Raw genomic sequence first — 26,901 nt, 5'->3', positions numbered from 1 at the left:
TCAGGTGGCCCAGCTCCTAGGATGTCCACCACACAGAAACCATCTTTACAACTCACTTTTATTGTTTCTTTATAAACTTCCTCTCACATGGAGGAATATATTGTTATAGTCATTAGCTTATCTCTTTTTTTAAAACTCTATGCTAACAGCAATGGAGCCAAGAGGAGGAAAACATAAGCTACAATAGAAAGGCACTTAGAACCTGTTAAAATACTGACATCCGGAATGTGCAAGAACAAACTGACAACAACAAGTACACCGGCCCTTCCAAGCCTGGTCTATCACCAAGTCACATGCTGAGCTAATGTCACCGTCCAGTGCCCTGTTCCTCTGCTCCTGGCCTTGAGTCTCAAACCCCAAACCCCCCCAGCCAGGGACTTAAGGCCTGGGGCCCTAACAGGGTGGGGGCGAGGTTTCTGGGTCCTGGGTGAGGCGGAAGGAAGGAGACCAGCTCCCTCCCATCTTGCTCACAGCCCCTTCAAGGGGTAACTAGCCTGGGTCCTGAGCCCAGCTTCGGGGTGGGCCAGGTCAGTCAGGGTCAGGGTGACCCCTCTGGGACAGAAGGGCAGTCCAAGAAAGGGTAGGGTCAGCAGAGCTGCTTAGAGGAGGAGAGGGCTACCAAGGACCTCACACACACACACTTGGCCGCTCTTTTGTTCTACAAGTAAGGAAATGGGAGGACTTGGCCTCTCCACGGGCCAGGAACAAGACATCTGGAAGCTGCTGGTGGGAAGGAAGCAGTGAGTGGACTGTGGGGTAGGAGGTCCAGCATCCCTGGATTGCACAGTGGGGTTGCAGACCACGTGGGGTCCCAAAGAAGGGAACCACTAAAGGAAGCCACCCTGTCACAAGTCCTCCAGCCTGCTCTTCTCAAGCCCAGGGCCTCCAGGCTACAGCCCCCAGAAAGCTCCTACCTCTAGGCCCTCCCTGCATGCTGATGTCGTCGTACCTGCAGGCCAAGAGCTGCCTCCCTGCCTAGGCTATCCCCAGCCAGCCTCCTACTCCTGGGCTGGACCAAGGCTCTGCGAACTGCTACAAAACAGCACTGCCCAGGCCGGGCCCAGCAGGATGAGGCCAGAGCTCACCCCAGCCCCAGCTCCTGTTCCCTGAGCCCAGGCTGGCTGCAGCAGGGGCTTGGGTCACTTGGATATGTTGCCAGGGCTGCCTGACACCTCCCTTCCCTAGCACAGGAATCCCATGGGCCTGCGTTCCACGCTCCCAGGCGTGGTGCCCCTTCCAGCAATGGATGCGGGATGGGGGCAGCTGGCAGAGCGGGCCTTCCTGCCCCAGTGAGCTGGAAGGCACCTTGTCGTAGGGGTGGGTGAAGAGAGCAGGCTTCTTCCCTGTGGCTCGGGAGGAGGGCCAGGGGGAACGGGTCTGGACAAGCCAAGGCAGGAAGTGAGGGAGGCACCGAGGTGGGGGGACAAGGACTGAGGTGGAGGACAGAAGCTATACGGCAGGGCCTGGAGTGAGGCCTGAGCACCTAAGAGCACAGCTCTCCTTGGACAGCAGGTCCAAGCCAAGCCCTCCCTCAGGAGCTGGAGCCAGCAATGACCTTCTAGCACCATCCTTGCTACCCAGCCCTCCGGGGCTGTAGCTGCCCTGGGAGCACGGACACCCAGGCCCTGTGGCAGTAGGACATTATTGCTATTCGCAGAAGAGTTTCTGTTCGTCGGGGGACAGCGCCCGCGGCGGCCGGCGGGGCTGCTGGGCAGGCGGCTCAGTTCACCACGGCTGGTTTGAGCAGCACGGAGCCAGGTGGGATCACCACCCAGCCCGGAGTTAGTGCTTCGGGGCTGCTGGCTGCCGAGTTGACGCCAGTGGACAGGTCCAGCACGGTGCCTGGCAGCAGGGGGAGTCCATCAGGGTTGGGCCGGGAGCGGCTGCTCTCCGTCCTGTCAAGGGGAGTCTTGCGGCCCTCCATGCCCAGAGCCCTGGCGGGCACTGACCCCCGCCCCTTCTCCCCCTCAGCCTTGCCGCCAGCGGAGCCAGCGAGGAGGGAGACCACAGGCAGGCCCAGTCCACCAGCCCCAAAGGGCGAGGGTAACAGTGGGTTCTTGGCCAGATTGAGGGGCAGGACGGGGCCTGGCAGCCCTGGACCCATGTTCCCCCCTGCTCCAACCCCCCCACCGTTGCCACAGGCCAGGGCACTGAGGTCGAGGGGGCCAGGGGGCAGGGGCAGGGGCAGGCCAGGCAGGCTGGGGCCTCCGAAGAGAGCAGCAGGGTTGGGGATGATGATCTGGGCCCCACTGACGTAGGGGCCGCTGTCGGGGGTGGGCAGGGGTGGTTTGGGAGGTGGGCGCAGCTGCAGGAGCTCCTGCTGCTCCTGAGAAACGAAGTGGCCATGGGCCTTGATGTGCTTGCGCAGCGAGCTGGGGTCTGTGTAGCGCTTGTGGCAGCCAGGCATCTTGCAGTAGTAGGGTTTGTCCACGTAGTGGGTGCGGGTGTGCTTGAAGCGGTCACTGGAGTTGGAATAGCGCTTGTTGCAGCCTTCGTAGGGGCAGACATAGGGCTTCTCACCTGTGGGAGTGGGGGTACCAATCTGACTGTGCAGGTGGCAGGCAGAGCAACCCTATCAGGCCCCAGTCCGCTGAGGTCCTGCTGTGTGTCCTTGGGTTCCCCCACCACAGACACGAACGCTGACAGGCTGAAGGGGAGCACCTGGCCCAGGGCAAGTGCTGACTTGCTAACTATGCTTTGTTTTGTTTTGTTTTGTTTTTTGCCTTACTCAAAGATGAGTTTTTACCCAGGGCTGTTTTGAGGACTGAAACTCTCTCACCAAAACTTCGTAAGTAGCTGAGATTACAGCCAAGTACCATTACATCCAGCTGTGTATGGGGTCCTAGAACTGTGGTCCTCTTGATTTCTGCCTCCCACTCAGCTACATTAGAGGCATGAGCCACCACTGTTAGCCTTCTTTAGTTCTTTTTTTGGGGGAGGGGGAGAACAGGGGAGTCTTTTGTGGGGCTTGAACTCAGGGTTTGGACGCTGTCTCTGAGCTTTTTATGCTCAAGGCTTAGCACTCTACCATTTTAAGCCACAGCACCATGTCTGGTTTTCTGGCAGTTAACTGGAGATAAGGGTCTCGTGGGCTTTCCTGCCCGGGCTGGCTTTGAACCATGATCCTCAGATCTCAGCCTCTTGAGTAGCCAGGATAACAGGCGTGAGCCACCGGCACCCGGCACTTGTTCTTCTTAAGGCAGTGATTAGGTCTGTGCCTGGAGGCCAGAACTAGCTCTCCTGTGGGTTCTGGGTGCAGCGAGGAATAAAGCAGCGCCATCTCTGCCGTCCCTTAGGTGTCACCAGGCAGGTGGTACAGGTGGGGCCACTCACCAGTGTGGGACCGGTTGTGGATCTTCAGGTTCTCCAGGCGGGAGAAGCTCTTGTTGCAGGTGGGGCAGCGGTGCGGCTTCTCGTTGGTGTGCGTGCGGATGTGGATGAGCATCTTGTACCTGCTCGGAGGGGAGGGAGGCACTCAGCCCACTGCAGCCCCAGCCCTGCCCTCCTAACCTCGCCCCGCTCCCTCACCTGGCATTGAAGCCCCGGCCATGGCGGGCGCAGCCCTCCCAGTGGCAGCAGTACCCTGCGTCCTTCTCGGGCTTGACGTGGTAGTCGTTGACATGGTCCACCAGGTCTTGCAAGAGCTCAAAGAGCTGGTTACACTGTAGGGGGCCAGGTATGGTTCTCAGCCCGCATGGCCCAGGCCACACGGCAGTCCTAGACACTCCCTTCCCCACTCACCTTGGCCCAGCGACACACCAGCTGCTTGGGCAGGGGCAGCTCTGGCGAGAGGCACTTGTCCTTGGTGGGGGTGAGGAAGGAGGAAGTGGGCAGGTGCAGGGCTCCCCCAGAGCCCAGGGGCAGAAAGAACTGGAAGGAGCTGGGGACGCCATCCAAGTAGCGCAGGGGCTGGAAGTCCTGTGGGGTGAGTTATGAGGAAAGCTAGTCCGTGTCCCAACTGGGGGCCTCGGGTAGGCCCAGCTCCACGCCTCCCCCGGAGGTAGGCTGAATGGAGCCCCCCAAATGCTCAGGTCCTAATTCTTGGTGCCTGTGGTGTGTGACTTTGTTTATAGACAGTGTCTTCGTGGACAGAGTTAGTTAAGAGGAGGTCCTGCTAGATTAAGGCTGTCTTAAGACCAATGGCCCGTGTCTTGTATGAGGAGGTCAAGGAGGTTTGGACAGATGCACGCAGAGGGAGGGTGAAGACACAGGCGAGGTTGGAGGGGTGCAACACCAGACCAGCACTCGAGCTTTGAGCCTCCAGAAGCAGAGGGAGGAAGGGGTCTCCCCTGGAGCCTCTGCGGGAACCCAACACCTCCAGACTTTAGATTCCAAAAGTGAGAGAAGGCCAAGTTTCTGGTAGTTTTGTTTTTGAGGTGTGTGTGTGCTGAGGCTTGAACTCAGGGCCTCAAGCTCTTGCTCAGCGTTGTCCCTCCATGGCTAAATCCTACACCACTTGAGCCAGTCCTCTAGTTTCAGCTTTTTGCTGGCTAACTGGAGATAAGAGTCTTGAGAGTGTGTCTATCTGGACTGGCTTCAAACTAAGGTCCTCAGCTCTCAGCCTCCTGAGTAGCCACTGGCAGCTTGAAAATGTCTGTTATTTTAAGTCACCCAGAGAAGCCCACTGCACCTTCTTGCCTGGAATCCTCACCCCTCCTTACCGGGGCTGTGGGCATGGGAGGCAGGTCCCCATTGCCCTGGCGCTCAGGGGACAGGGAGCTGCTGCCATTGGGGGAGTCCAGGCCAGATGGAGGGGACAAGCTGAGGTCCACCAGAGGGGCTGCAGAAAAGCGTCCGTCTACCTTCTCAGGGAACTTGGGGTTCAGCAGGAAGCCTAAGAGAGAGGCACGATTGGAGGGGCGGGGCGGAAGCCAGGCGTCCCAGAGGGCCAGGTCCTAGCGGCTCTGGATCCCCACTGGGACCCCCAGCCACAGGTTTCAGGGAGCAGCTGCTACGGCTGACAAGGTGATGGCATCACCCATTTTGTCCAACCTTCCGCAGTGAGCTCTGCCACTGCGCAAGACAGGAAATGGGTAGCACCGTCTTCTGGACAGGGCTGGTCTGGCACAGTGGGTAATGGAGACCAGAAACCTGAACACAGGCCCCTGGCTGGCTGTCAGACTGGCAGAAGGAGTCCCTTCGAGCTCTCCCCAGGCTCTGCCTACCTCAGAGCTCCCCTCTGTAGACGAGAGGGGCTGGGCTGGGCAGGGCTGCCTTCACAGCCATCCACCTCTGCCAAATGGCACATCTGGTTTTCAGGATCCACTTGGAGGCAAAAGATGGGGTGACTGCCACGCCGGGCCTGAGCACCAAGACCTTTTGAGATGCACTTGCTCGGTCTGGTCCCCAAAATTCTCGCACCCAAACTGACTAGCAAGCCCAACCTCAAAGCCCACGCCCCTTTCCATGGCCTGCCGGAGGTCAACTAGAGCCTTCTGGTCTGAGCACCCTGCCCTGCCCAGTGCCATACCTGAGGTGGGGGAGCCCGGGGAGCCTGGCGTGGGGCTGTCATCTACCAGCCCCAGCTCCCTGTGCAGCGCTCGCTGCCGGGCCGCACCCAGTGTCCTCTCCCGCTTCTCTCTCGCCGCTCGGAGCTTGGTGATGCTCAGCTTCAGGTCGAGCGGCTCGTCCAAGGAGTGCATGGCGGTGGGGGGGTGGTGAGGGAGGAGGCAGCAGGCAGAAGGGTGCCCAGTGGGTCTTCAGGCAGGAACCTGCGGAAGGACAGGAGTGTGCTGGAACAGTGGGACCCCAGGCAGGCTGCACCGGCAAGATGTAGCTGGTGGCTCATGCCTGTAATCCTAGCTATTTAGGAGACAGATCCGAGGATCGAGGTTCAAGGACAGCCTCCAATTAATTATCAAAAAGCATTAGGCAGCAGTGGCTCATTCCCGTTATCCTAGCTACTTAGGAGACTAAGATCTGAGGATCACAGTTCAAAGCCCGCCCGGGCAGGAAGTCCATAGACTCTTATCTCCAGTTAACCACCAGAAACATGGAAGTGGTGCTGTGGCTCCAGTGGTCGAGTTCTCGCTTTGAGCTGAAGAGCTGAGGGACAGCGCCCAGGCCCAGAGTTCAAACCTCACGAACAACAACAACAAAAAAAAGCTGGAGGCATTTGGGTTCCTTTGCATGAAACTTAAGTGGGGAATTTTGTTTCTTGAAACCAAGTCTTCTTATGTAGCCCAGACTAACCTCAAGCTTACAATCCTCCTGCCTCAACTCCCCAGTGCTGGGATTACAGACATGTGCCACCACACCTAGTTGAGACTTGAGTTTTGGAGAGCTTGGATGTGGCCAGCGTGACTCAGGAGATGGCTACCCAAGTCCTGGTAGTCAGATCTGGTAGGGCTGGCAGCCATGCCTGGGAAGCCTGTCAGCTGAGTCGGAAGATGTAGACGCATGCCAGGGGACCAACGAACGTCCTCCAAGGTAGTGGTTACTCCTCGGCGACCCACTGCCGGTACCCCTGCGCCCCGCTCTCATCTCTTCCCAGCAGGCCTCCACAGCACCAAGGGAAGAACCAGGCGGACAGCTTGAGCCAGGGAAGCCACGCAAGGCTCGGCCATGACTGCACAAGGGCTGCCTGCCGCAGGCAGCACAGCGCACCCCACCTTTCAGATGAAGCAGAAGAGAGACATCCACACAGGGCCAGGAGAGACGCAGAGCTCCCAGCTGCCACCAGGGGGCAGCTGGGGACTGTAGTCAGGCAAGACAGGGCAGGGTTGGCAGAGTACAGGAGCTCAGTCATCTGTAACACTTTTTTTTTTTTCTCTTAAATCGGGCACAGGTGGCTCACACCTGTAATCCCAGCTATTCAGGAGACTGAGAGCTGAGGAGCTGAGGATTGAAGCCAACCTGGGCAGGAAAAGTCTGTGAGACTCTTATCTCTAATTAACTACCAAAGAGCCAGAAGTGTTTTCTTTATCACACTGGTGATGATGCTATCATGGGTTTCATTCTGTAACTTTCAGCCTTCTAGAATATCTCACTGGCATAGTTTTCTTAGGTCCACTGACCCAGGAACATCAGCTCTTCCTCCCAAGTCCCGCTTCCCCCGCGCACAAGAGGGCACCCCTCCCACGCCATGCTACACCTGGCCTTCACACTCTGCCTGCTAACCAGGCCGCACCATGCCGCTCTCTGCATTTAAGGGATGGATGCGGTGGGCATAACCACCGTCTAGAAAATACTTGGGACATTTCACCATGTGCATCCTTAGAGGCTGGTGTGGCCCGCACGAACCCTCCCACTGGACAGCGAGGGGCCGAGGGTGACCTCTACTTCCTTGCTCATCCCTTCTCTAAGGCCAAGAACCCTGGCAGACTTACTCCGCCCCCATCTCTGCCCAACCCTGCTCATCATCCCCCCCATGTCTCCCACAAGCTCCAAGCTTCTCTCCAAAGCACACAGAAAAGGAGATGGTCCCTTCCCTGCCTTGAGATACTGGCTGCTTGTGGGGACCCACAGCAGGCCCCACCGCATGGGCTGCAGAGAGTCAGGGCACAAGGAGGCTGCCTCACCTTCCCGGGCTGCGGGCGTGCGTGTGTGTGTGTGTGTGTGTGTGTGTGTGTGTGTGTGTGTGTGTGTGTGTGTGTGTGTGTGTGTGTGTGTGTGTGTGTGTGTGTGTGTGTGTGTGTGTGTGTGTGTGTGTGTGTGTGTGTGTGTGTGATGATGATATGTTCTCTCAAGCCAGGCCTGGACCACAGGCTCCCAGGAACACAAAGCAGATGGGGACTGGAGGGCCAGCAGCTGCCCCCCTCAGAAACTCAAGACCCTGGCTGGCAGGTGAGTCCTGGGTCTGTTCCTATACTCCTGAGCCATGAGTTGCCCTCTACCTGACCTTCTACCCCCAGTTATGTCTGTCTGTCTGTGTGTCTGCCTGTCCTTCCACCTGTTTATTTTTAGACACAGATCCAGTCTAACCTCCCCGAAGTTCTACTGTGCTGGGAGCCATGGAGGGGGAGGAAGGAAGTAAATATTTATGCTGATTAAGAATTCAGGAGCCAGGAAGGGCTGGTGGCCGGGTCCCTCTGCTGGCCCTCCCTCCCCACGGCATCCCCACCCCCCCACCTTCACAGGGCAGGACGCTGCTTCTCACTGGCACCCTTGGCACCTGCCCCACTGTCCCATCCTGTCCCTCCCACACCCCAACCCCACAGGGAGCCAGGGCAGAGTCACAGAGCCAGGGCACCTGAGGTGGTGGATGCTGGCCCCAGGAGAAGCCCATCTCTCTGGGTGCAGCTAGACACTAAAGCAGGAGGGGGACTCCAGTGCCCCCCCCATCAGCAGACCCAGTCCTCAGGGACCCCACCCCACCCCCAACTTCCTGCCACTGGATTCTGCCCAGGGAGGCAGGGGTTCATGGACATAGAGGGCCAGGCAGGCGTCACCGCCTGGGAGAGGAGGAGGAAGGAGCCGCCCGAGCATCCCCCTGCCCAGGTTTCCTCTGAAGTTGGTCCCCCAGGGAGATGGCCTGTAACCCCACTCATGGTCTGACCTTGGCCAACCTCTAAGTGGCCTGCCTCCCCCTCCCTGGCCGGCAGCAGCCAGTCTGCGCTCGGCTCTGCCTCTTTGTTCCGGGCTGGGGGAAGAGGACAGGCTAGAGCCAGGTTCCTGATCTCCTAAAAGCTGGGACCCGGCCTCGCACCCCAGGTTTAATGCTGGAGGGGAAGTGGTGGAGGGCGTGAGCTCCCTCCTGCCATGCCCACCCCGAGGCCCCCTGGGTGAGATCTGGCCCCAGTGTACCTACTGTCCCTCAGAACTGGGCTGTCACAGGCAGGTGCTCCTGGGGGGGTCTGTGCTTCATTCTCCCTTCTGGGGACGGCAGTTCGCAGCTGCGATCTCTGACCCAATGCTACGTCTGGGAGCGGTGCTCACCCCAGGCCACTGGAGGTGCTCGCCACACCCACCCACGAGGGCAGCAGGGAGGCCACACCACCGTGGCGAGCTGCCCCGGACCTGCACAGCTCCCCGCGCTGCAAAAGGAACTAATTAAAGGAGAGGGAGCGGAGGAAGCAGGGAGGGAGGAAGCGCGCGGGGGTGGCGGGGGACCACCGGGGACGGAGGGGAGGGGGCGAAGGCCCTCCCCCACCCCACCCCAGGGCGGGGGTCACCCGGAGGGTGGGCTGCCCTCCCCTGCGTACCCCCTCTACGGGGCCGAAACAATGGCTGCCATTGTGCGCCCCTGGCCTTCCTGCACAGAGGCCCCCAGCTGCAGCGGAGAGACAGCGGGAGGGCGCCCGGCCCAAGGCCCACCAGCCATTCCCCAGGGCGCGTTTGGGAAGAAGGCCTCCATCTCTACCCAATGCCCAATGGGGAAACTGAGGCTGGAGGTCACTGAGCAAACAGGAGCAGCTAGAATCCTGGGGAGGGGGGGCAGCAGACTGGCCCTGAGCCTGGGGGAGGGGAAGGGGGTGTGTACACTGGCAGACAGAGGACAGGGGCCTTTGAAAAATGGGGTTGCATCCCTAGCCACCCCACAGCAGTATGGGGCCTGGTGAGTGGCTGCTATGGACCAGTGTTGGGCAAGGGCAACACGAGGCTCCCCCCCCCCAGATTCCTGGGATAGTCCCGAAACTGCCCCTTTGGTTAGCTGTGTCTAGTACTGCCTGGGACTTGGGGGTAAAACCTGCAGACACACAGCTCACAAGTTCATGTACCTGTTAGCTGGGCTTTCTCTGTGCGCGCCACGGACTGTGCTGATTCAGGCCATCACGTGGACACTGCTCTTACAGAGGGGGAAACTGAGGGCCAAAGAGGAAGGCACCTGCCCCAGGCTACAGGAGTAGATGAGTTGCAAGTCGTGGGTACAGGCAGGATGACAGTGCCCACTGTCGGCTGCTGACATCCAAGGACATGCCAGCCAGCACCTGCTAGGGCAGGGGCTGTTTCATTCCCATTTTACAGATGGAGAAACTGAGGCTCAGGGGAACTAAGTGACTCACTCAAGGTCACGGGGCTTTGTCCATGGCAGAGCCGGGTTTCTTAGCAGCTCCTGTGCCCTTAGACATGGGAGAAGGCAGACAGGGAGCTTAGGCTAGGCAGCCCCTCCCTAGAGGGGCTAGAGGCGGAGCCCTGAAGAGGCGGGACAGGCAGTGGGTGGGCGCTGGAGGGGCTGGACGGGGTGGAGGGCAGGAGGGGGGGTACCAGGAAGTTTGGAGAGCTGAAGGCAGAGCCCTGGCCAAAGAAAACGGCCTACAGCCCTGCATTCCTGGGAACCAGCTGAGGCTCCCTGCTCAGCCCAAGAGCTCCACCCTCCTTGGCCGCCTAGCATGGAGGGCTGCGGGACAGGGGGGCAGGGCCTCTGGCCAGCCCCCCTTTCCTGACCAGGGAGCAGTGCAGGGCTCCAGATTCAGGTCAGACCACCACTTGAGCCCCCAACCCTGCTCTGTGGTTTTCTGCCCACGCCGCCTGAGCCCCTCATGTAGAGTGGCGAAGTAAGGGGACCCTGAATGGAGCTTTGAGGAGAAACCATGTGCTTGCTGCACATCAACCATTACTTAAGTGTTTCCCATGGGGGTGTGCTAGTCAGCATCTCCAACAGAGCCTAGCACACAGTAGGAGCGTCAGCATCACCCTCACGCACCTTGTGGCTGTTTATTGCTGAGTGACCCCCAGTCTTCATCTCGCCGCAAACCAGAACTTTGGGTTTGTCAAGGCTATTGCCCATGCGGGAGTCTTAGGCCCCCACTGGCCTCCAGAGCCGGTCTGAACCGGAGGAGCTGGAGGGAGGTGGCTCAGCTCAGGGCCTGGACCTTGCAGGTCCCAGGAGACGGCCTGGGCCGGCAGCACTTCCTGGATGGGCCTGTGGGGGTTCCTCTTCCCTGGGAACTTCTGGCGAGACAGAGCGCCCCTCCCCAGGGAGTGGGAACAGAAATATAAACTGTCACGGGGACCTCAGGAAAAAACAAAAAACCCCAGCTCAGCAGTGGCCAAGTTATTCCAGAGTCAGGTACCTGGCCACAGCCTCCCATGCCCCGCAGGCTGTGGGGCTCAGTCCCTGTCACTCATCTCTGAGCCTTGGCTCCTTGATGGCAATTCAAGAAGCCACCATCGTGGTGGTGGGGAGGGGATTCAGGGTACCCTCAACCCAAGGCTCCTGATGAGCCCTGGAGCAGTGCCTGCCACACAGATGATTGCCAACTGGTAACCCTGAGGGCTCATTCACACACCCGGGTTGGGGTGCCCCACAGAGCACCCCCCCCGGCCTGCCGGTGGGGAGGGCGGCCCGGGGTGCACGCATGCTCGGACACACCTCCACCGCTGTCCTGCTGCAGGGCTGGTATGGCACAGAGGCCTCCCAGCATCCCCGTGGCCCCGGGCCCCCCTCGGTGGCCCCCACCCCCAGCCGCCTGCAGCCACCTTTGCACAACTATGTCTGGTATTTTCCTGTCTGCCCAGCTCGGGGGTGGGGGGTACACGGGGCCATGAACGCCGCCTGCACCTGGGCCTCAGCCAGAGACGAACCCGCCAAGCGGCCCCCACACTGCCTGCCTGCCTGCCTGGAAGGGAGGAGAGGGCTGGGCCGGGCCAGCCAAATCCCTGGGAGGGGCAGGCACCGAGAGAGCCAGACAGCAACACACACCCAGCCAGGCCAGGCACAGGCAGAACTGCCATGGGAGGGGGGGCCTGGGCGCTCAGCAGAGCACTCTGGGGTCTGCACAGCCATGGGCCAGTGTCCCATGGGACGTGAACTATCACTCCCATACACACACGTCACACCTGGGCACACATGGGACTCAAGCGTCACCCCATGTTCCAGGGTCAGGATTCAAGACTCAGGAGGCTGCATGGGCGTGGGGGGGAGGCAGGTGTGGGGTTCAGTCCCCAAAAAGAAGGACACTACACTTTTCCCAAGCCACGCCTAGTGATGGACAGATGCGACCAGAACTTCTGAGGAGTCTGGGGGGGGGGGCGTCCAGTGCCTGTGATCCACCTCTTCCCACAGCCTTGGGGCAGGCACCAGGCCACCAGGTACCACAGCACCTGGCAGCTGGGCACGGATGGGGGGGGGCCGCTCTGGACTTTGACCCTTCCCTGCCCCCTTCATCTCATTTATGCATTCCAACACCAGGCCCTCCGCTGGGTTCCAGGGGGCCTGTGGGTAACTCAGATGGAACGGGGCCTTACGGGCACCCAGAAGCACTTAGAGACAGGCTGCTGTGCTGAGGGTTGGGGGCAGGAGCCCAGGGTTGGTCCTCCGTGGCCAGCGACCAGCCGACAAGCCTCCCACGCACCATCCCTGTTCCTCTCGTGAGTGAGGTGCACTTCTCCCCATTTTCGCAACGAAGTAGACGGCCAAGGTGACAGTTCACAAAGCAGCAGTTTCAAGTCCAGTGTCCTGGACCTCAAAGCATGGCCCCAAGAAGCCCACAGGAAAGGCCATCACAGGGGGCTAGGCAGGGACCTGGAGGACATGAGCGACCAAGGCCTGTTCTGCAAGAATGCCACCGGCCATCAGCCCAGAGCCTCCCTTTCATGGGCTTTCCTTTCCCCAGAGCCGGAGGCTCACCCCACAGCTCCTGCTTCCCAACCTCACACCCTCGTATTCTACAGCTGCCATTCCCTTCTCTAGCAAGTCTTCTCTGATCCGCCCTCTCCAGCTCCAGCATTTGCAGCTACCTCCTCCTGAGTGCCCAAGTCAGCCAGTCGAGGCCTGGCCTTTTCCCTGCTGCTGAAGGCAGCAGTGGCCCTCAGCCCAGGTCCGGGCTGAGGCATCACGAGTGCTGCGATGTCACCAGCCCCGGAGCGTGGAGCGTGCCGTGTGCCTGGCGCTTGCAGTGCTGCAGGCGCTGCCCCCTGACCTTGGGCTCCAGGCATTCGCGTGGCACTTGAAGCTTTCTCCAGGGGCAGGGACCAGGGCCCTGGACAGCCCCAAGCCCACTGGAGATGAAAAGACAGCAGACCACCCCGGCCTCAGAGCCCCATCCCTCCTTCCAGAGGAAACTGAAATCCCCAGGACTCAGAGTTATAGAGTTAGCCCAGACCCGATTTGATGTGGGGCAAGGCCCTGGGCCTTAGTTCCCCACTGGATTGGACTGAAGCCGGAACACGCTAGAACCCCTTGACCACTGTCCTCACACGGCACCGTCACACGACCCCCTCACTTCTCACGAGCACCTGGTCTTCGGTGGGTGTTGGCTGAGTGAGCGCATGGGTAAGTGGGTTCACTTCCTATGTCCACTATCCAGGTGCAGTGTGGGTAGGAACTGGACAACCTGAGGCCCCAAAGGGGGAAGTGGTTCCCAAGGTCAAGACTGGAGGCTGGGCCTGACACAGAGGTCGTTTCTTCCTACCTGCAACGAGGGGCCCAGGTACAGCCCTGTAAGGGGGAGGGGGTGAGTAGGAGAGACAGATGGACAGAGTGACCCTCCCTGGGGAACGTTCACCTCCCCAGTTTCATCTCCTGTGAATGCCTCCCCCAGTCTGGGCCCAGAGTAAGACCAAGCATAGAAGCCCTCGCACACAACCTCAACCTCTACCTTCTGACCTTCTGGGCCACCATCCTTCCTCACCCACTTTGGGCAACAAAACATTCAGAACCAGAGCGGCCTCCAAACTCAGCCTGTCGTCCCCTTCCAGAGGGAGATGCCCATCACGCAGAGCCCTGGCAGACTTGGCAGACGGACTCCAGCGCCATGCGGACCGGCCCGGTGGGTGAACAGTGAGTGGGTGCTTTTTTGGGGGGTGGGGATGGGCAGGGATGCCAGGCTAAGAGTCAGCAGCACCAGGGTGGGAGGAACATCAGAGGATGACGGGGGGGGGGGAACCTGAGGACTGGGGGTGGGAGAGGGGACACTGCAACTGGGGTCACTGTGCCTCAAGTGTGGAAGAAGACGCCGGGGGCTCCAGATAGAGAGGACCTAGGGGAGAAGCAGCCCGGGCAGGCTGAGACCTATGGGGGGCTGGCAGCAAGGGAGGAAGATTGGAGGGGTTTCCTCTGGTCACACATGCCCCCCCCACAGACACAACAAGCCCTTGTAGTGGGTGGGGGAGGACAAGGGGTATGGGGAAGGGGTGGGGGCGGGTAGACTTGGGTGGATTCCAGGCTAAAATGACATTTCAGACTCCTAGATGCCACCTCTCCTTTGTCCCTCCCTGACATCAAGTGACCTCACACCAAGCCCCTGGATGTCCCAAAGCCTCATTTCTGTCTCCCATCCCCAGTGGCGATGAGCACTGGTCTGTGTGCGCTGTGCCGGGTGCACAGCCCCCCCCCTCTCTGAAAGGGACTGTTTTTCCTGGAGGCTCCCAGTCTGGGCTGACTCAGTAGGCTGGGGTCTCCTGGGGCCTCCACCGCTTCCCCACCCGCCTTCAGAGGAGGGGACCCAGGGCTGGGTGTGAATCCCCTCCCGGGCAGCCATCTGCCAAGGCTGGAGCACGCTAGCGCGCGCGCACATACACACACACACACACACACGCGCGCGCGCGCACGCATACACACACACGCATCACACTCAAAAGCTGGGGCGCCTCCCTGCCCTGGGTGCTACCTGGCCCCTCAGGCAGCCAAGACAAAGAGCGTGAGAAGCCAGTACTACTGGACAGTCCCTACAATGGCCAGCCTCCATGATCTTCACGCTGGGAGAGTCTCAGCCCTCCCATCCCCCACCCAGGGCATGGAAGCCCCCCTCCTCCTCCCCACGCCCCTCACAACCCTCCAGCCCTGCCCCTCGCTCATCAGAGCCTGTCTCCCTCCCACCAGGGGTAGAGGATGGAAGGCCAGCGCCAAGGCTTCTGCGCCTGCCCAGCCTGGAGGCTCAGAGGAGGTGTGCCAGCTGGGACACCAGAGAGGGGTCACCCAGGTCGGCCCGCTGCCAGAGCGGCTCCTGATAAATGCCCTGAGATCCTCGAGCCTCAGAGCAGGAGAGAGCAGTGCCCCGGTGCCTCCCCCGTGGGGAGGCCTGGAGCCACAGGGTGGGGTTCACCTGCACAGGAAGGGTCCGTGGGGGTGCAGGGTGCCGAGCTGTCAGGGACAGGGCCCCTTGCTACTCGCAGGCTAGGAAACTGGCGGGGGCCCCCAGCCAACACAGGCCCCATGCCCCTTGACCTCTTCCCATCCTGAGCCCCAGTTTCCTCATTGTCTAGTAGGGATACACAGACCTCTCTCACAAAGCTACGATTCCAGGTAAGAGCAGTGGCCCCTACAGTGGAAGGCATTTGTGCTGCTTGGATTTTCCCCCCAAGGGGTGATTAGGGGTCCCCCCACTACCACCACTAGCACCTCCACCACCAATACCGGCAGCTCATTCCTGTCCCTGAGATCAAAGCAGTGGCCAACTCTGGCCCCATCAACACTAGAGGTGTTTGTCAAAAACTGTCCAGTCCCAGACCCCAGCCACACCTGAAGTAGAATTCACCGGGGTGGGGACCCAGCCACCTGGGAAACTACCGAGTCAGCAGCTGTGTCCTAGAAGTCTGGTCTAGGCTGTGTTCCCTGTACCTAGGCTAGGGCAGGGCTGGGGGTACGCCACCCCTATTTGGGTGTCCTCTAGGAGGTGAACCCCCAGGACATGCCAGGGACTCAGCCCATCTCTGGGGACCTTTCACAGTCCGTGGGAGAGACACAAACAGGCAGTGAGGAGGCCCATTTTTCTGGCTGGTCCTGGAGACCCTGCCACCTTCACCGCCCAGCTCACTGCCGGCCTTGCCAGCGAGGATGTCCCCATCCCTGAGGTCAGTTATCACAGGGAGGGTGTCCCAGCACCCTGTAGGCCCCGGATGCCTGCTGTGAGCTATAAAATAACCATCAAAACCTGCACCCAGCAGGGAGGAGATGGGGGGCTGGTCTTCTGTGGCCTCAGAAAAGGCAGTACCCCCTCATTCCACCCTGCTCAGGGCCTCTCTTCTGGAATCCAAATTTCCCACTTGGGCAAGGGGCCTCCTAGGCCTCTTGCTGGATGCAGGAACCTGAAGAGGTGCATAGGGCTGGGGGTGGGGGGTGTGCTCACCAGGAGCAGGGTCCCAGATCAGTTCCCAGCATGCCTCCTGAAGAGCCCCACCCCACATGCCTCCCAAAGAAAGAGAAGAGCCGCAGGCCCCAGCCCTAACATCTGGTCCCTTAGCCACAGCTGCTGCCCCCCCCCATCCCGAGATTGCCCCAAACGCTGCCCAGCGCAGGTTTCCGCCCCCTCACCCGAGTGGGAAATTCAGATTCCAGCCGAGTCCAGCTGGGTAGATGGAAAGGCACACAGGGAAAACACATTTTTCCCTCCACACTGCGCCAGCACAGACCCTGGGAGGATTAGATGGCCCGGAGACCCTCCCACCGTCCAAGACCAAGGCCAGCCAGCGAATAAAGATGGAGGGGCACTGGGGGCAGCAGAGGTGGCGTCCAGCCTCCCTCCAGGCCCAGGGGAGGGGCCCTGGCAGCAGAGGTGGCGTCCAGCCTCCCTCCAGGCCCAGGGGAGGGGCACTGGGGGCAGCAGAGGTGGCGTCCAGCCTCCCTCCAGGCCCAGGGGAGGGGCCCTGGCAGACCTTTGTCTTCCGGCTGACCAATGCAGCCTCGAGTTCCCCCCCACACTTGCGCTCCTAGGGAGGGGGGCCTGGGCAGGAGAAGCAATGGCTGTGGCCACCCCTTCACAGCTGGGCTTTTTAGAAACAAAAGCTTTGGGGAGATGTGGTCCACACGATTGTTTAAAATGAGGTTTTGGGATGTCTGTGGCATCCAGTTATTCATGCTGGATCCTCCCACAGATAATTGAGAGTTGGCTTTTGTTGGACTTAGCCTCCCTCCCCCCCCCCCCCCCAGCCTCCAGCCCCAGTCTTCTCAGGAACTCTTAAGTTCAGGAAGCTCACCTTGTCTGACCCCTCAGTTTCTACAGATAAGGAAAGTGAGGCCGGAAAGGGGAGGAGCCAGCTCCAGGTCCCTTGGTGATGATGCCAGAATTTGAACCCAAGACATCAGACTCCCAGACCAGGGGCTTTTTGAATTCATCCCACAGACTGAGGCGTAGTCCCACAAATCCCCCAAAGCCACTGACCCCAAAAGCAATGGTGCCTGGAAGTGGGGTGACTCACTGTCTGGCTTCCCAGGGCACCCCCTCCCTATCGGGAGAGGGGGACTGGCAGGTGTCCCTGTGCAGAGAGCCAGAAGCTGGGAGAGGCCCCCCAGGGGACCTGGGACAGGGTCACTCAGGGGTCAAAGAGCCCCAGCTGGAGGGATTTAGCACAAAGGTCAAAGGTCACAGACAGGGAAGGACTGGCAGGCATAGGGGGTCAGGGGGGTCAGCGTTAATGGCAGCTCCGGAAAGGAGGGGGGAAGGGAAAAGGCTAAGAAAACAGGACTCCTTCCAAGGGGTCCCCACGCCAGAAAGATGAATGTTCCAACCGTGTGGCACTGCCTCCTGCCTGGCTGGCAGCAGACAGGGCCAAGACCGACTGGGGGCAGGTACAGAAATGGGCTGGGCTGGACTAAGCAAGAGGTGACCTGGGTGGGGGGCTCAGGTGCAGTCCCTCTCCCCCAGTAAGGCCCAGCCAGCTGGGAGGCCCAGCCTGGGCGAGGGGGTGGGAAGCAGGGGGGAGGGCTCCGAGGTCACCAGGGAGGGACGCGTGGGCCGGGCTGGGACAGCTGTGATACTGTGCCCCAGGATGGGGGCCTGGGGAGGGGTGGGCGGTGGGAAAGGGGCGCATTTCCCTCCCCCGAGCATGGGGGGGTGCTTTGCCAGACCAGAAGACGGCACAGCCGACTCCCCCCCCCCCCTTCTCCCTGCCAGGATGCCAAGACAGCAGGCCGGATAGCTGCCTACCACACTCAGGGTGGCAACCCCCAAGAGCCGCTGCCCGGGAGGCCCTAGCTCCGGCCCAGACCAAGACCCAAGACCCGCAGGAAGCCCAGGCCTTGGCCAGGTCCCCGGCCGGCCTGGCTGCCCCCTCGGTGTCAAGTGTTCCCTCCAGAGCCAAGATCCTGGGCCGCGATGGCTGGGGTCCCAGGCCTCCTCCCAGGATCCCTTTCCAGCTTCCCAGGCCCCAGGGCAGGGCCGGGCAACTCCCCGCAGCCGCGGCTCCCCGCCACCCTCGGGCAGGGCTGGGCGGCCGGGCAGACGGGCGGCCGGCGGCCCCGCGGACCCCGCCGGGCAGGGCGGCGTGCCAAGGCCTCCAGGTGCCAGCCTGGACTCCAGCCCCACCTCGGGGGCCTCGGGGAGCGGCGCGGGCACCTCCCTCCCCGGGGATGCACCTGCCTCGCCCCCTCGGCCGCCCTCCCCCAGACCCACCCGGCCCGGGCGCTTTCGGAGCCCCGGGCTCGCGTCCCCCCCGCGCCCAGCCCCTCACCTGCTTCCCTCCGTGGGGCAGGGGACGACCGAACCCCGACCTGCCCCCGACCCCCCACCCCACCCGAGACTGACCCCAGGACCACCCGCTCCCGGCCTAACCCCGGGCGGCCGGGAGGCTTCCCGGGCGAGCGCGGCTCCTCCCGGACCCCGCGGGGAGGGGCGGCTGCCCGGTGCCCGGACAACTTCGTGCCCCGGCCCGGGGCGCCGTCCTCTCACCCCGCAGCGCCCCCCGCCGCGGACGCCCAACTTCCCCGCCGAAGTTTGCTCCCCGCCCGGGGCCGCGGCGGCGGCGGCCCGGCCGGGTCCGGAGGCCCGAGGGCGGGAGGCAGGGAGGAGAAGGACGGAGCCCGCGGGACGGAGCCCGGCGCCGCGGAGGAGGGAGCGCGCGAGCCCGCGAGCGAGCGAGCGCGGGGGCCCGGGCGAGGGCGCACAATGGCCCGGGGCGAGGCGCGGGCGCGGGGCGGGGGGCCGGGCCCGCTCCCCGGCCCCGGCGGCGACCCCCGGCGGGGGGGGGGGCTTCCTACCTCGGCGGCGCGGCGCTGGCGCTCGGGCCGCGGGCTCCGGCGGTCGGCGGGGGGCGAGCGGGGGCGGGGCGGGGCGGGCGCGGGGCCGGGGCGCGGGCTCACGGGGCGCGGGCTCCCCTGGCACGGCCGCCCGGCGCCCGGCCGCTCCGCCACATCTGCAGCAGCTCGGGCAGGGAAGGTGGCCGCGGCGGCCGGGCCGTGCGGGGATGTCTGCGCGAGGGCGGGGGGAGGCGGAGGGGCGGCGGGAGGAGGGCCGGGCGGCCGGGAGGAGGGGCGCGGGGGGCGGCCTCCCTCCCCCGCTCGCGCTCGCTCCCGCCCTCGCCGCAAACCCCTCCAGCCGCCGCGGCCCCAGGCCCGGGGCGCCAGCTGCCAGGCGGGGCGTGCGCGTCGGGGGGAGGGGGCGGCCGGCTGGGCCGGGGGAGGGGCGCGGAGGGGAGGGAGGAGAAAGGAGGGGACGGGAGCGGAGGCGGGCGGCCGAGCGGGCACCGCGACGGAGGGAGGGAGGGAGGGAGGGGGGCGAGACGCGCGCGGCCGCCCCGCCCCCGGCCCGAGGGCAGCGCTAGGACACGGCCAGGAGGTGGCCTGGGGGGGACCCGAGATCCCCCGCCCGGGGGAAGCCCAGGAGGGGCGGGCGCGGCCCCCTGGAAAAGCCCCACACGCGCCGGGGGGCGGTGGGGGGGTCGGCGGCCGAGGGGGCGGGGAGCCTCGCCGCCTCCCGCGGGGTCACCTTGGCCGGGGCCCCCCGCGGCCCGGGCAGCTGGGAAGGCGGCGGGAATGCTGCCGGGCTGCTCCCCGGCCCGGGTTTCTCCGCCCAGTCCAGTTCCAGGAACGCGCGGGCAGAGGCCTCCCGCGGCGGGCGAGGCAAACCCGGGTTCGAAGCCCGCCGGTGCCGGCGGGGCCGACGCGCCCGGCCTTGGCCTCAGTTTCCCTCAGAGTGGAAATCCACGCGGGGCCCGGCCCCCGAGACACGGCGGGCTTTCTGCTCGTCTTGCTGTCAGCAGGCTGGGCAGACCCGGGTCTCCCCAAGCCTGGGGCGTCCGCCCCCCCCCCCGGGCATCTCGGTGCCCGCCCCGGTGGTGATCGGATCGATTCCCTGCTCCTCGCCGTCCACACAGGCCCAGGGGCTCGGGGAGGCTCCGCCACCACCCCCCCCCCGGGCTAGCGCGGAGTGTGACCGGGTTAAACATTAGCCGGCAGATGGGCCGGGGAAGGCCGGCTTCGGGACCCGGAGCCTCCCGGAGGGGAGCCGTTCAGGGCCGACGCTCCGGGTCCCACGGAGACCGGCGGGGCGGAGGGGTGACGAGCGCCCCCTCCCCGCGGCGCCGGGCACCGCCGGCGGGGTCCACAGCACCCCCTCGTACCAGTTCCACCCAGGAGGAGAAACAAAAGACGCCCCGGTGACCGGCCGGGGTCCGCGGCGTGGCAGAATCGCGCATGGAGAGCCTGGGGGGCTCCGCAGTGAGGAGCGTGTCGGGCTCTCGATTCAATGTCAGACACCAGCAACGCAAAGCAAAACACAATACTCACGGGGGCCTGCAGGATCGGGCGCACTGGGCCAACAGCCGCTCGGCTGGCCTGGGGAGACTTAGGGCTAAGACTCTCACCCTGGAGGGCCTTTCCCAGAGCTGGTCTCTCTGCACGTTGCTCCCAGGAAGAACTTGGAGCTGGGATCTCTGAATCAAGTTATTATAGGCCTGCGGCTGGTCAATTCCAGGACTTACCTGGTGACCAGAAGAACCCTACATTTGGCTGTTTGACGCCTGCAAAACCAATAAGAATGGAGAAGGAGCTCCATCCACCCCAAGTAGGCCCGCACATGCCTCTGCGGCAGAGGCATGCTAGCCGGGCTACAGAGCTCATTCTTCGTTCAAACAAATAAAAAAGGATTCTAATCTCCAGATGACCAAGCCAAAAGTTCCCAGCTTCTGTATTCAGCTAAACCACTTCTTGCTCCCTAGCCAACATTTTCATCCCAGTCCCCACAACCCTGAAGGTAAATCTTATTTCCATTCCCACTTTTCAGAGGTTGGAAACAGGCAGAGGATTACACCAGGTTGCCAACTTCGTGGATCCGAGTTGTACACAAACTGACTACCTTCCTGGGCCATCAGGTAACCAACAAGGGAGGAGGGAGGAGCTGTTTTTTTTTCGGGGGGGGGGCAGGGGTTATTCTTGTTAGTGAAAAGTGAGTAAGGAGAGATACCCTCCTTTCCTGCCTTCTTTGTGTGTGTGTCCTGGGGCTTGAGCTTAGGGCCTGGGTGCTGTCCCTGAGTTTTTTGGTGGTTGATTACAAATAAGAATCTCACAGACTTTCGTGCTCCGCCAGCCTACAAACCACAATCCTCAGATCTCAGCCTCCTGAGTAACTAGGATTACAGGTGTGAGCCACAGCACACAGCCCTCCTTGCTGTCTTGCTGATCTTCCTTCTCCGGGTCCCTCTTTGAGCACACACCCATCCTTGCTGAGTTAGATAAATTCACAGTTGTTCTCCAAGGAGTAGGGGTGGCAGATATTGTCTATTCTGTCACTCCTCCTGGAGGATTCTGCTCAGATGGGGCTGCCACACGTAAATGCTTCCTAAATATTACTGATTGGTCTATTTGGAGGCTGGATTTGATGCCCTAATTCTTGACCAATGAATATTAAGTGTACCAGGCTCCTGTTCATTCAAAGAAGTCTTATGTACTTATTCAATATATATTGAAGACAGTGTAGAAGCACCTAGTGTATCTGCACCGATGCCTTTAAGGAGATCTTGGGTTTAATGAAAACCCATCAGGACCCAGACTGGCTGCTGCTTGCCTGTCACACACATGCACCTGCCCACTGCAAGGAGGCTGTTCTGCACAATGTAGGCACTTAGTGAGTGGATCTTCATTCACACTCCCCACGGTGCGAGTTCCAGTAGGAAGTCAGCACCATTCTGATCTTTTCATAGCCCGAGCCCAGCATGAAGATACCAAATGACATTTTTTAAAAAAAAAAAAAGTGAGCCTTGCTTGCTAGGCACTAGTGGCTCAGGCTTGTAATCCTTAGCTACTCAGGTGGCTGAGATCTAAAGTTCATGGCACAAAGCCAGCCCTGCTGACAAACCCCCAAAGATTCTTATCTCCAATTAACCAGCAAAAAGACAGAAGTAGAGGTGTGGTTTGAGTGCCAGCCTTGAATGAGAAAGCCCAGAGAGAGCTCAAGGCCCTTAATTCAAGCCCCAGCACCAGAAAAAAAAAATGGCATGTGTTTCAGATGTAGGAGTGATGATTTAAAAACTAGAATGGATAAATAGTGGCAAGCCTCAAACTCTAATCCATGGCCTTGAGTGCTGCGTCCTTTCTGAACCTCAGTTTCCCTATATAAAATGGCGATTTTCAGAGTGCCTTACCACAGAGCTATGTGAGCCTCCAGGGAGAAAGCTTGGAAGAGACTTCTGCCAGGACCTGGCTGGGTGAAAGAGGGACACAATCTATAGCTAGTATTGTTATTAAATTGTTATTAATGAAGTTGCAACCCATGGTAGCAGAGCCCAGGCACAAGGAAGGAAGGAGGGAGAGAGGGAGGGAGGACAAAATGACTTATTAACCTTGCCCTGGTAGCCTGGTGAGCAGCTCTCTGGGTTGGCTCCAGCCGGCTGAGCCTGCAGGGCTGGGGCTGTCTGTGGGTGGGGTGTTTATTCTGGGAAGTGGCCCTGGCTGTTCCTCAGGGGAAAGAGGGCTTTGAATCAGAAGCAAGGTCCACATTGAGCCTGGCTATACAATGCAGCACCACCTGTGTGCACACAAGTACCTTGCACACACACACACACACACACACACACACCTTCTGCTGAACAGTGCACAAAGCACGATCAGTCCAGGAGTCCAGCTGGTCTTGCACGTGTAGGACCTGCTCTTCCTGAGGGAAGTCATCTCACCCCTGAAAAACCTGTCCCTGAGAGCCTAAAACACTCAGCTTTTGGGAGTCTGGGACTGAGCAGGTAGTGATCATACCTTGGAGAGGAGACCCTTGGCTTTCTTCAGGTGGGCTTCATGGACATTCAAACTGGATAAGCACATGGAAGCCTATCTGGCTTGAATGTTCCAGCATTAAAGGAAGTCCCACACTTTATCTTTTTTTGTCGGTCATGGGGCGTGATCTCTGGGCCTGGGCGCTGTCCCTCAGCTCTTCAGCTCAAGGCTAGTGCTCTACCACTTGAGCCACAGTGCCACTTCCAGTTTTCTGGTGGTTAATTGGAGAAAAGAGTCTCACAGATTTTCCTGCCCAGGATGGCTTTGAACTATAATACTCAGATCTCAGCCTCCTGAGTAGCTAGGATTGCAGGTGTGAGCCGCCCGTGGCGGGTCCACACTTCCATTTTAAGTTATGGAACTTTGAAGGTGCCTCTAATCCACTTGGCACCCCTCAGCCACACCCAGCAAGAGCAGAGGGCCTTAGGGAAGAACCATTTCCTGAAGGGACAAGCGCAGCACCCCCTCCCCTTATAAAGCCTGGGGCCAGCTATGTGACCTGCTCAACACTCTGTCACCTGTTCTGAGCTTCTAAGGATAACATTGTGCAAACTCCAGTGGAATCATTTGAGAGGTTTGTTTTGTCTTGTTTTTTAATAGTATGTGTAAAGGGCCTGACAGAATATGAGCTCAGGAATCACAATGATTATGTTTTGTTTGTTTTATTTTGGGGTACGGTCATGGGGCCTGAACTCTGGGCCTGGGCGCTCTCCCTCAGCTCTTCAGCTCAAGGCTAGCGCTCTACCACTTGAGCCACAGCGCCACTTCCGGCTTTTTTTTTCTTTTTGCATATGTGGTGCTGGGGAATCGAACCCAGGGCCTCAGGCATGCAAGGCAAGCGTTCTACCACTGAGCCACCTTCCCAGCCCATGATTATGTTTTTAAAGTGAGGACGGGGCTGGAGGTGTAGCTCAGAGAAAGAGCCCCAGCACTCAAACACAAAAAAGGAAAAAAAAAAAAAAAGTTTTTTTTTTTAAGGATGAAAAACCAGGTGCCGGTGGCTCACGCCTGTCATCCTAGCTACTCAGGAAGCTGAGATCTGAGGATCACAGTTCAAAACCAGCCCGGGCAGGAAAGTCCATGAGACTCTTATCTCCAATAAACCACCAGAAAACCGGAAGTGGCGCTGTGGCTCCAGTGGCAGAGCGCTCGCCTTGAGCTGAAGAGCTGAGGGACAGCGCCCAGGCCCAGAGTTCAAGCCCCACGACAGACAGAAAAACCAAAAGAAGGAGGATGATTACCGGGTATCGAGTAGGAGCGAGGGGAGGGGTCTGGGGCATCGCTAAGGAGAGGAGTGGTTCTCGCTCCCCCCCCCCCCCCACACACGGTCAGGGACCAGGGGCGGAGGAGCGGGCGCGACACATTTTTGAGCCGTGACCAAGTGGAAACTCCCTCCCCGCGTCGGAAGCCGGGGGCGCCCCGCTGGGGACGGAGCCTCCGCCGAGGCTGGATCCTGGGCCCGGGGGCGGGGCCCGTCTGGAGGTGGGGCTCCGCGGTCCGGAGCGGCCACGCCCCTTACGTCCTCATGAATATGAATGAGCCAGCTGAGGAGCGGAAGTGAGAGACGCAGCCCCAGCCCGGCTGACTCCGCCCACCCCGCGGGCCCTGGGGGCCGGAGGGGCGTGGCCTCACGGGGAAGCCCCGCCCTTCCCGCCCCGCGCGGGGCCTCCTTCCGGCCGGCGCGCCCCGGACGTGACCCCGCGGGGGGGGGGCGCGCTCGGGCGGGAGCGGCGGGGCGGGCGGTCCCCGCCGCACCGAGCAGGTGTGGCTGCGCTTCCCCCGCCGCTGCGGCCTGCGGGGCTTCCGGACGCGCTCGCCGGCTCGTTCCGTCCTCCGGGCGGTGGAGCTCGGCCCTGCCCCGCCGCGGCTTCCGCCCCGGGCCCCGCAGGCCACCCGCGGCGCGCGGAGCTCGGACGTGTGTCCAGACCCGAAGGAAGCCAGGACCTAATGAAAGCACATTCCAGAAGGCGGTGGAGGCCGCGCCAGCGGGGCTCTGAGGCGGCCTGTGGTGCATGGAGTCGTGATGAAAACGGCTGGTGGTGTTGAGCAGGTGCCAGGAAATGCGCTGTGTGCTTCGTGCATTTCCCCGTTTCATCCCGGGAACAGCCGGAGGTGGGAGGTGGTCTCTGGTTTTATCTGGGGAGACATCAGGTTCAGGGAGGTGAAGAAACTTACCCAAGGTCACACAGCCTGCCCGTGGCCAGACCCGCACTGGAACCCCAGACTGATGTCATTGCCTGAAACACCCGTTGGAGACCAGGGTGGAGTGACCCTGACCAAGACAGGCCTCCACGCCGGACCTCCCTTTCCTCCTCCAGGGCTTGGGGGAGGGAGGCAGGGACTCACTGACCTCCAGAGGTGAAGGCCGGCAGGCAGGGCCTTTTTCTGCTGCTGTAATACCCACTCTGCAACGGGGCTCCTAAAGTCAGTGCACAGAACAAGGGTGTGCAGGGCCTTCTGGGAATACCCGTTCCCCTGGAAGAGGCAGCCATTGCCTGAGTAGCAGGTGTCACCTCTGGCTCTGGAGCAGGTACTGCGGGCTTTGAGGAGGGAGGGCAGGAGGTGGGAGCCTGGAAGAGGGTGTGGATCGTGGAGCCCCCATGGGTGAGTGTTCTGGAGCCGTTACAAAGGCGGTGCCAGCAGCCAGCCAGGCTTCCCTGCTGCCAGCAAGGCACTAGGCAGCGCCCCAGTCACCCCACCAAGGAGGAGAGATTAAAGCTCACACACAAAACCCAGCCCAGCTCCTGCTGCCCAGGGAACGTGACAAGGGCCTTTGAGCTGCCAGTCCAAGCTCTGCCCACTGCATCCAAGCTCTGCATCCAGCTGGGAAAAGGGGAAGAAACAGCTCGCAGCAAGACTGGTCTGTGTCTTTGGTTCCAGTGCATCAGAAGCCTGCGGTCACCATCAGTGACAGCATTCTAGAATTCACCCACCCTTTCCTCAGCCTGGTGCAGCCCGGGCCTAGAGGAACTGGTGTGAGAGGTAGCTGGTTGAAGAGCAGGACCTAGTGCTGTTTATTGGGGGGGGGGGGGGGGCTGAGCAGTTACCTGCCTCAGATCCTGATTATGTCAAAGGTACCAATGGGAAAGAACCAAAGTGGAGCTCCTTTTTTTTTTTTTTTTTGGGTCCGATCATGGGGCCTGAACTCTGGGCCTGGGCGCTGTCCTTCAGCTCTTCAGCTCAAGGCTAGTGCTCTACCACTTGAGCCACAGCGCCACTTCCGGCTTTTTTCTTTTTGCTTATGTGGTGCTGAGGAATCGAACCCAGGGCTTTGAGCATGCAAGGCAAGCGCTCTACCACTGAGCCACCTTCCCAGCCCCCAAAGTGGAGCTCCTTAAGGAGGCCCATTTGAGTAGGAAGCTCAGAGACGTTCTGTGGTTTTCCCAGGAACACACAGCTATACAGTAGCAGGAATGGAATTCAAGTCCCAGCTGTTTGACTTCAGAGCACAAGCCTAGTGGGTACTTTCTTTACAGCCCGCCCTCTTCCCCCACACAGACTCAAGTCAGAGGAACGTGAATATAGAGACAGTAAATGGGAGATTGGCGTAAATTGGGAGATGGGGGTTGGTAATGTCCCAAGTGGACAGAGAGATACTTTCTACTCTTCTCAGAGCCTTGGTCTCTTAGTGTGTCACAAGCATTGGTGGGGCAGGATCACTTTAGGAGATGGCTAGCAGTGACAGCCAGCCAGGACGCTTTTCCGTGAAGTTTAGTCTGGGGCTTGGTCTTAGAGCTGGGTGCATTGGATGCCTCCCCACCCCACCCCCAATGACCTTGAACTTCAGGTCTGCTGAAGCTGCAGCATTGACAGGTAGGGTGCTAGGAATGGTGGGTAGTGGGGTGGAAACCCCTGAGGGGCCACAGATCCAAGGCCACACATGTGAGTCACGAGACTCCTTTGTGGAAAGACAGAGGGAAGGGAAGGAGCTTGTGGGAAAACAGTCAGTGTGCATTGTTCCGTGTTGAGCTGGTCCCCGGCTCTGGTGACATTGTGTGTCTGAGCCGAGAGTCCAGGGCGGGTCCCAAGGACCAGTGTTTTTCACAAGTTTCCCAAGCGATTGTGCGATGCACTGCAGTCCTCTGACTAAACCTTGAAGCTGA

The 26,901-nt window shown here is 60.8% G+C and overlaps 1 protein-coding gene across 4 annotated transcripts; it reads right to left on the bottom strand.

The window, feature by feature from the left end:
• Positions 1 to 44: 44 nt before the first annotated feature.
• Positions 45 to 18,992, bottom strand: LOC138825503 (zinc finger protein GLIS2-like). 4 transcript variants are annotated; one of them, XM_070020158.1, is made up of 7 exons: positions 18,797 to 18,992; positions 5,471 to 5,711; positions 4,662 to 4,834; positions 3,742 to 3,918; positions 3,583 to 3,662; positions 3,334 to 3,452; positions 45 to 2,520 (listed from the first exon to the last, which is right to left on the bottom strand). In XM_070020158.1, exons 2-7 carry the CDS (start codon positions 5,640 to 5,642, stop codon positions 1,721 to 1,723), a joined length of 1,521 nt encoding a protein of 506 aa, XP_069876259.1. In that variant the 5' UTR covers positions 5,643 to 5,711; positions 18,797 to 18,992; the 3' UTR covers positions 45 to 1,720. The 4 variants fall into 4 exon arrangements, with proteins under 4 accessions (XP_069876259.1, XP_069876256.1, XP_069876258.1 ...); XM_070020155.1 differs by having other exon boundaries at positions 3,529 to 3,662; positions 18,797 to 18,990; XM_070020157.1 differs by lacking the exon at positions 18,797 to 18,992 and adding an exon at positions 18,345 to 18,389 and having other exon boundaries at positions 3,529 to 3,662.
• Between the last annotated feature and the right edge of the window lie 7,909 nt (positions 18,993 to 26,901).

Source organism: Dipodomys merriami, unplaced genomic scaffold (genome assembly GCF_024711535.1).
Source record: "Dipodomys merriami isolate MVZ:Mamm:240054 unplaced genomic scaffold, mDipMer1.0.p SCAF_137, whole genome shotgun sequence".
NCBI classification, from domain to species: domain Eukaryota; kingdom Metazoa; phylum Chordata; class Mammalia; order Rodentia; family Heteromyidae; genus Dipodomys; species Dipodomys merriami.
This window is presented reverse-complemented; position numbering and strand designations above follow the sequence as displayed.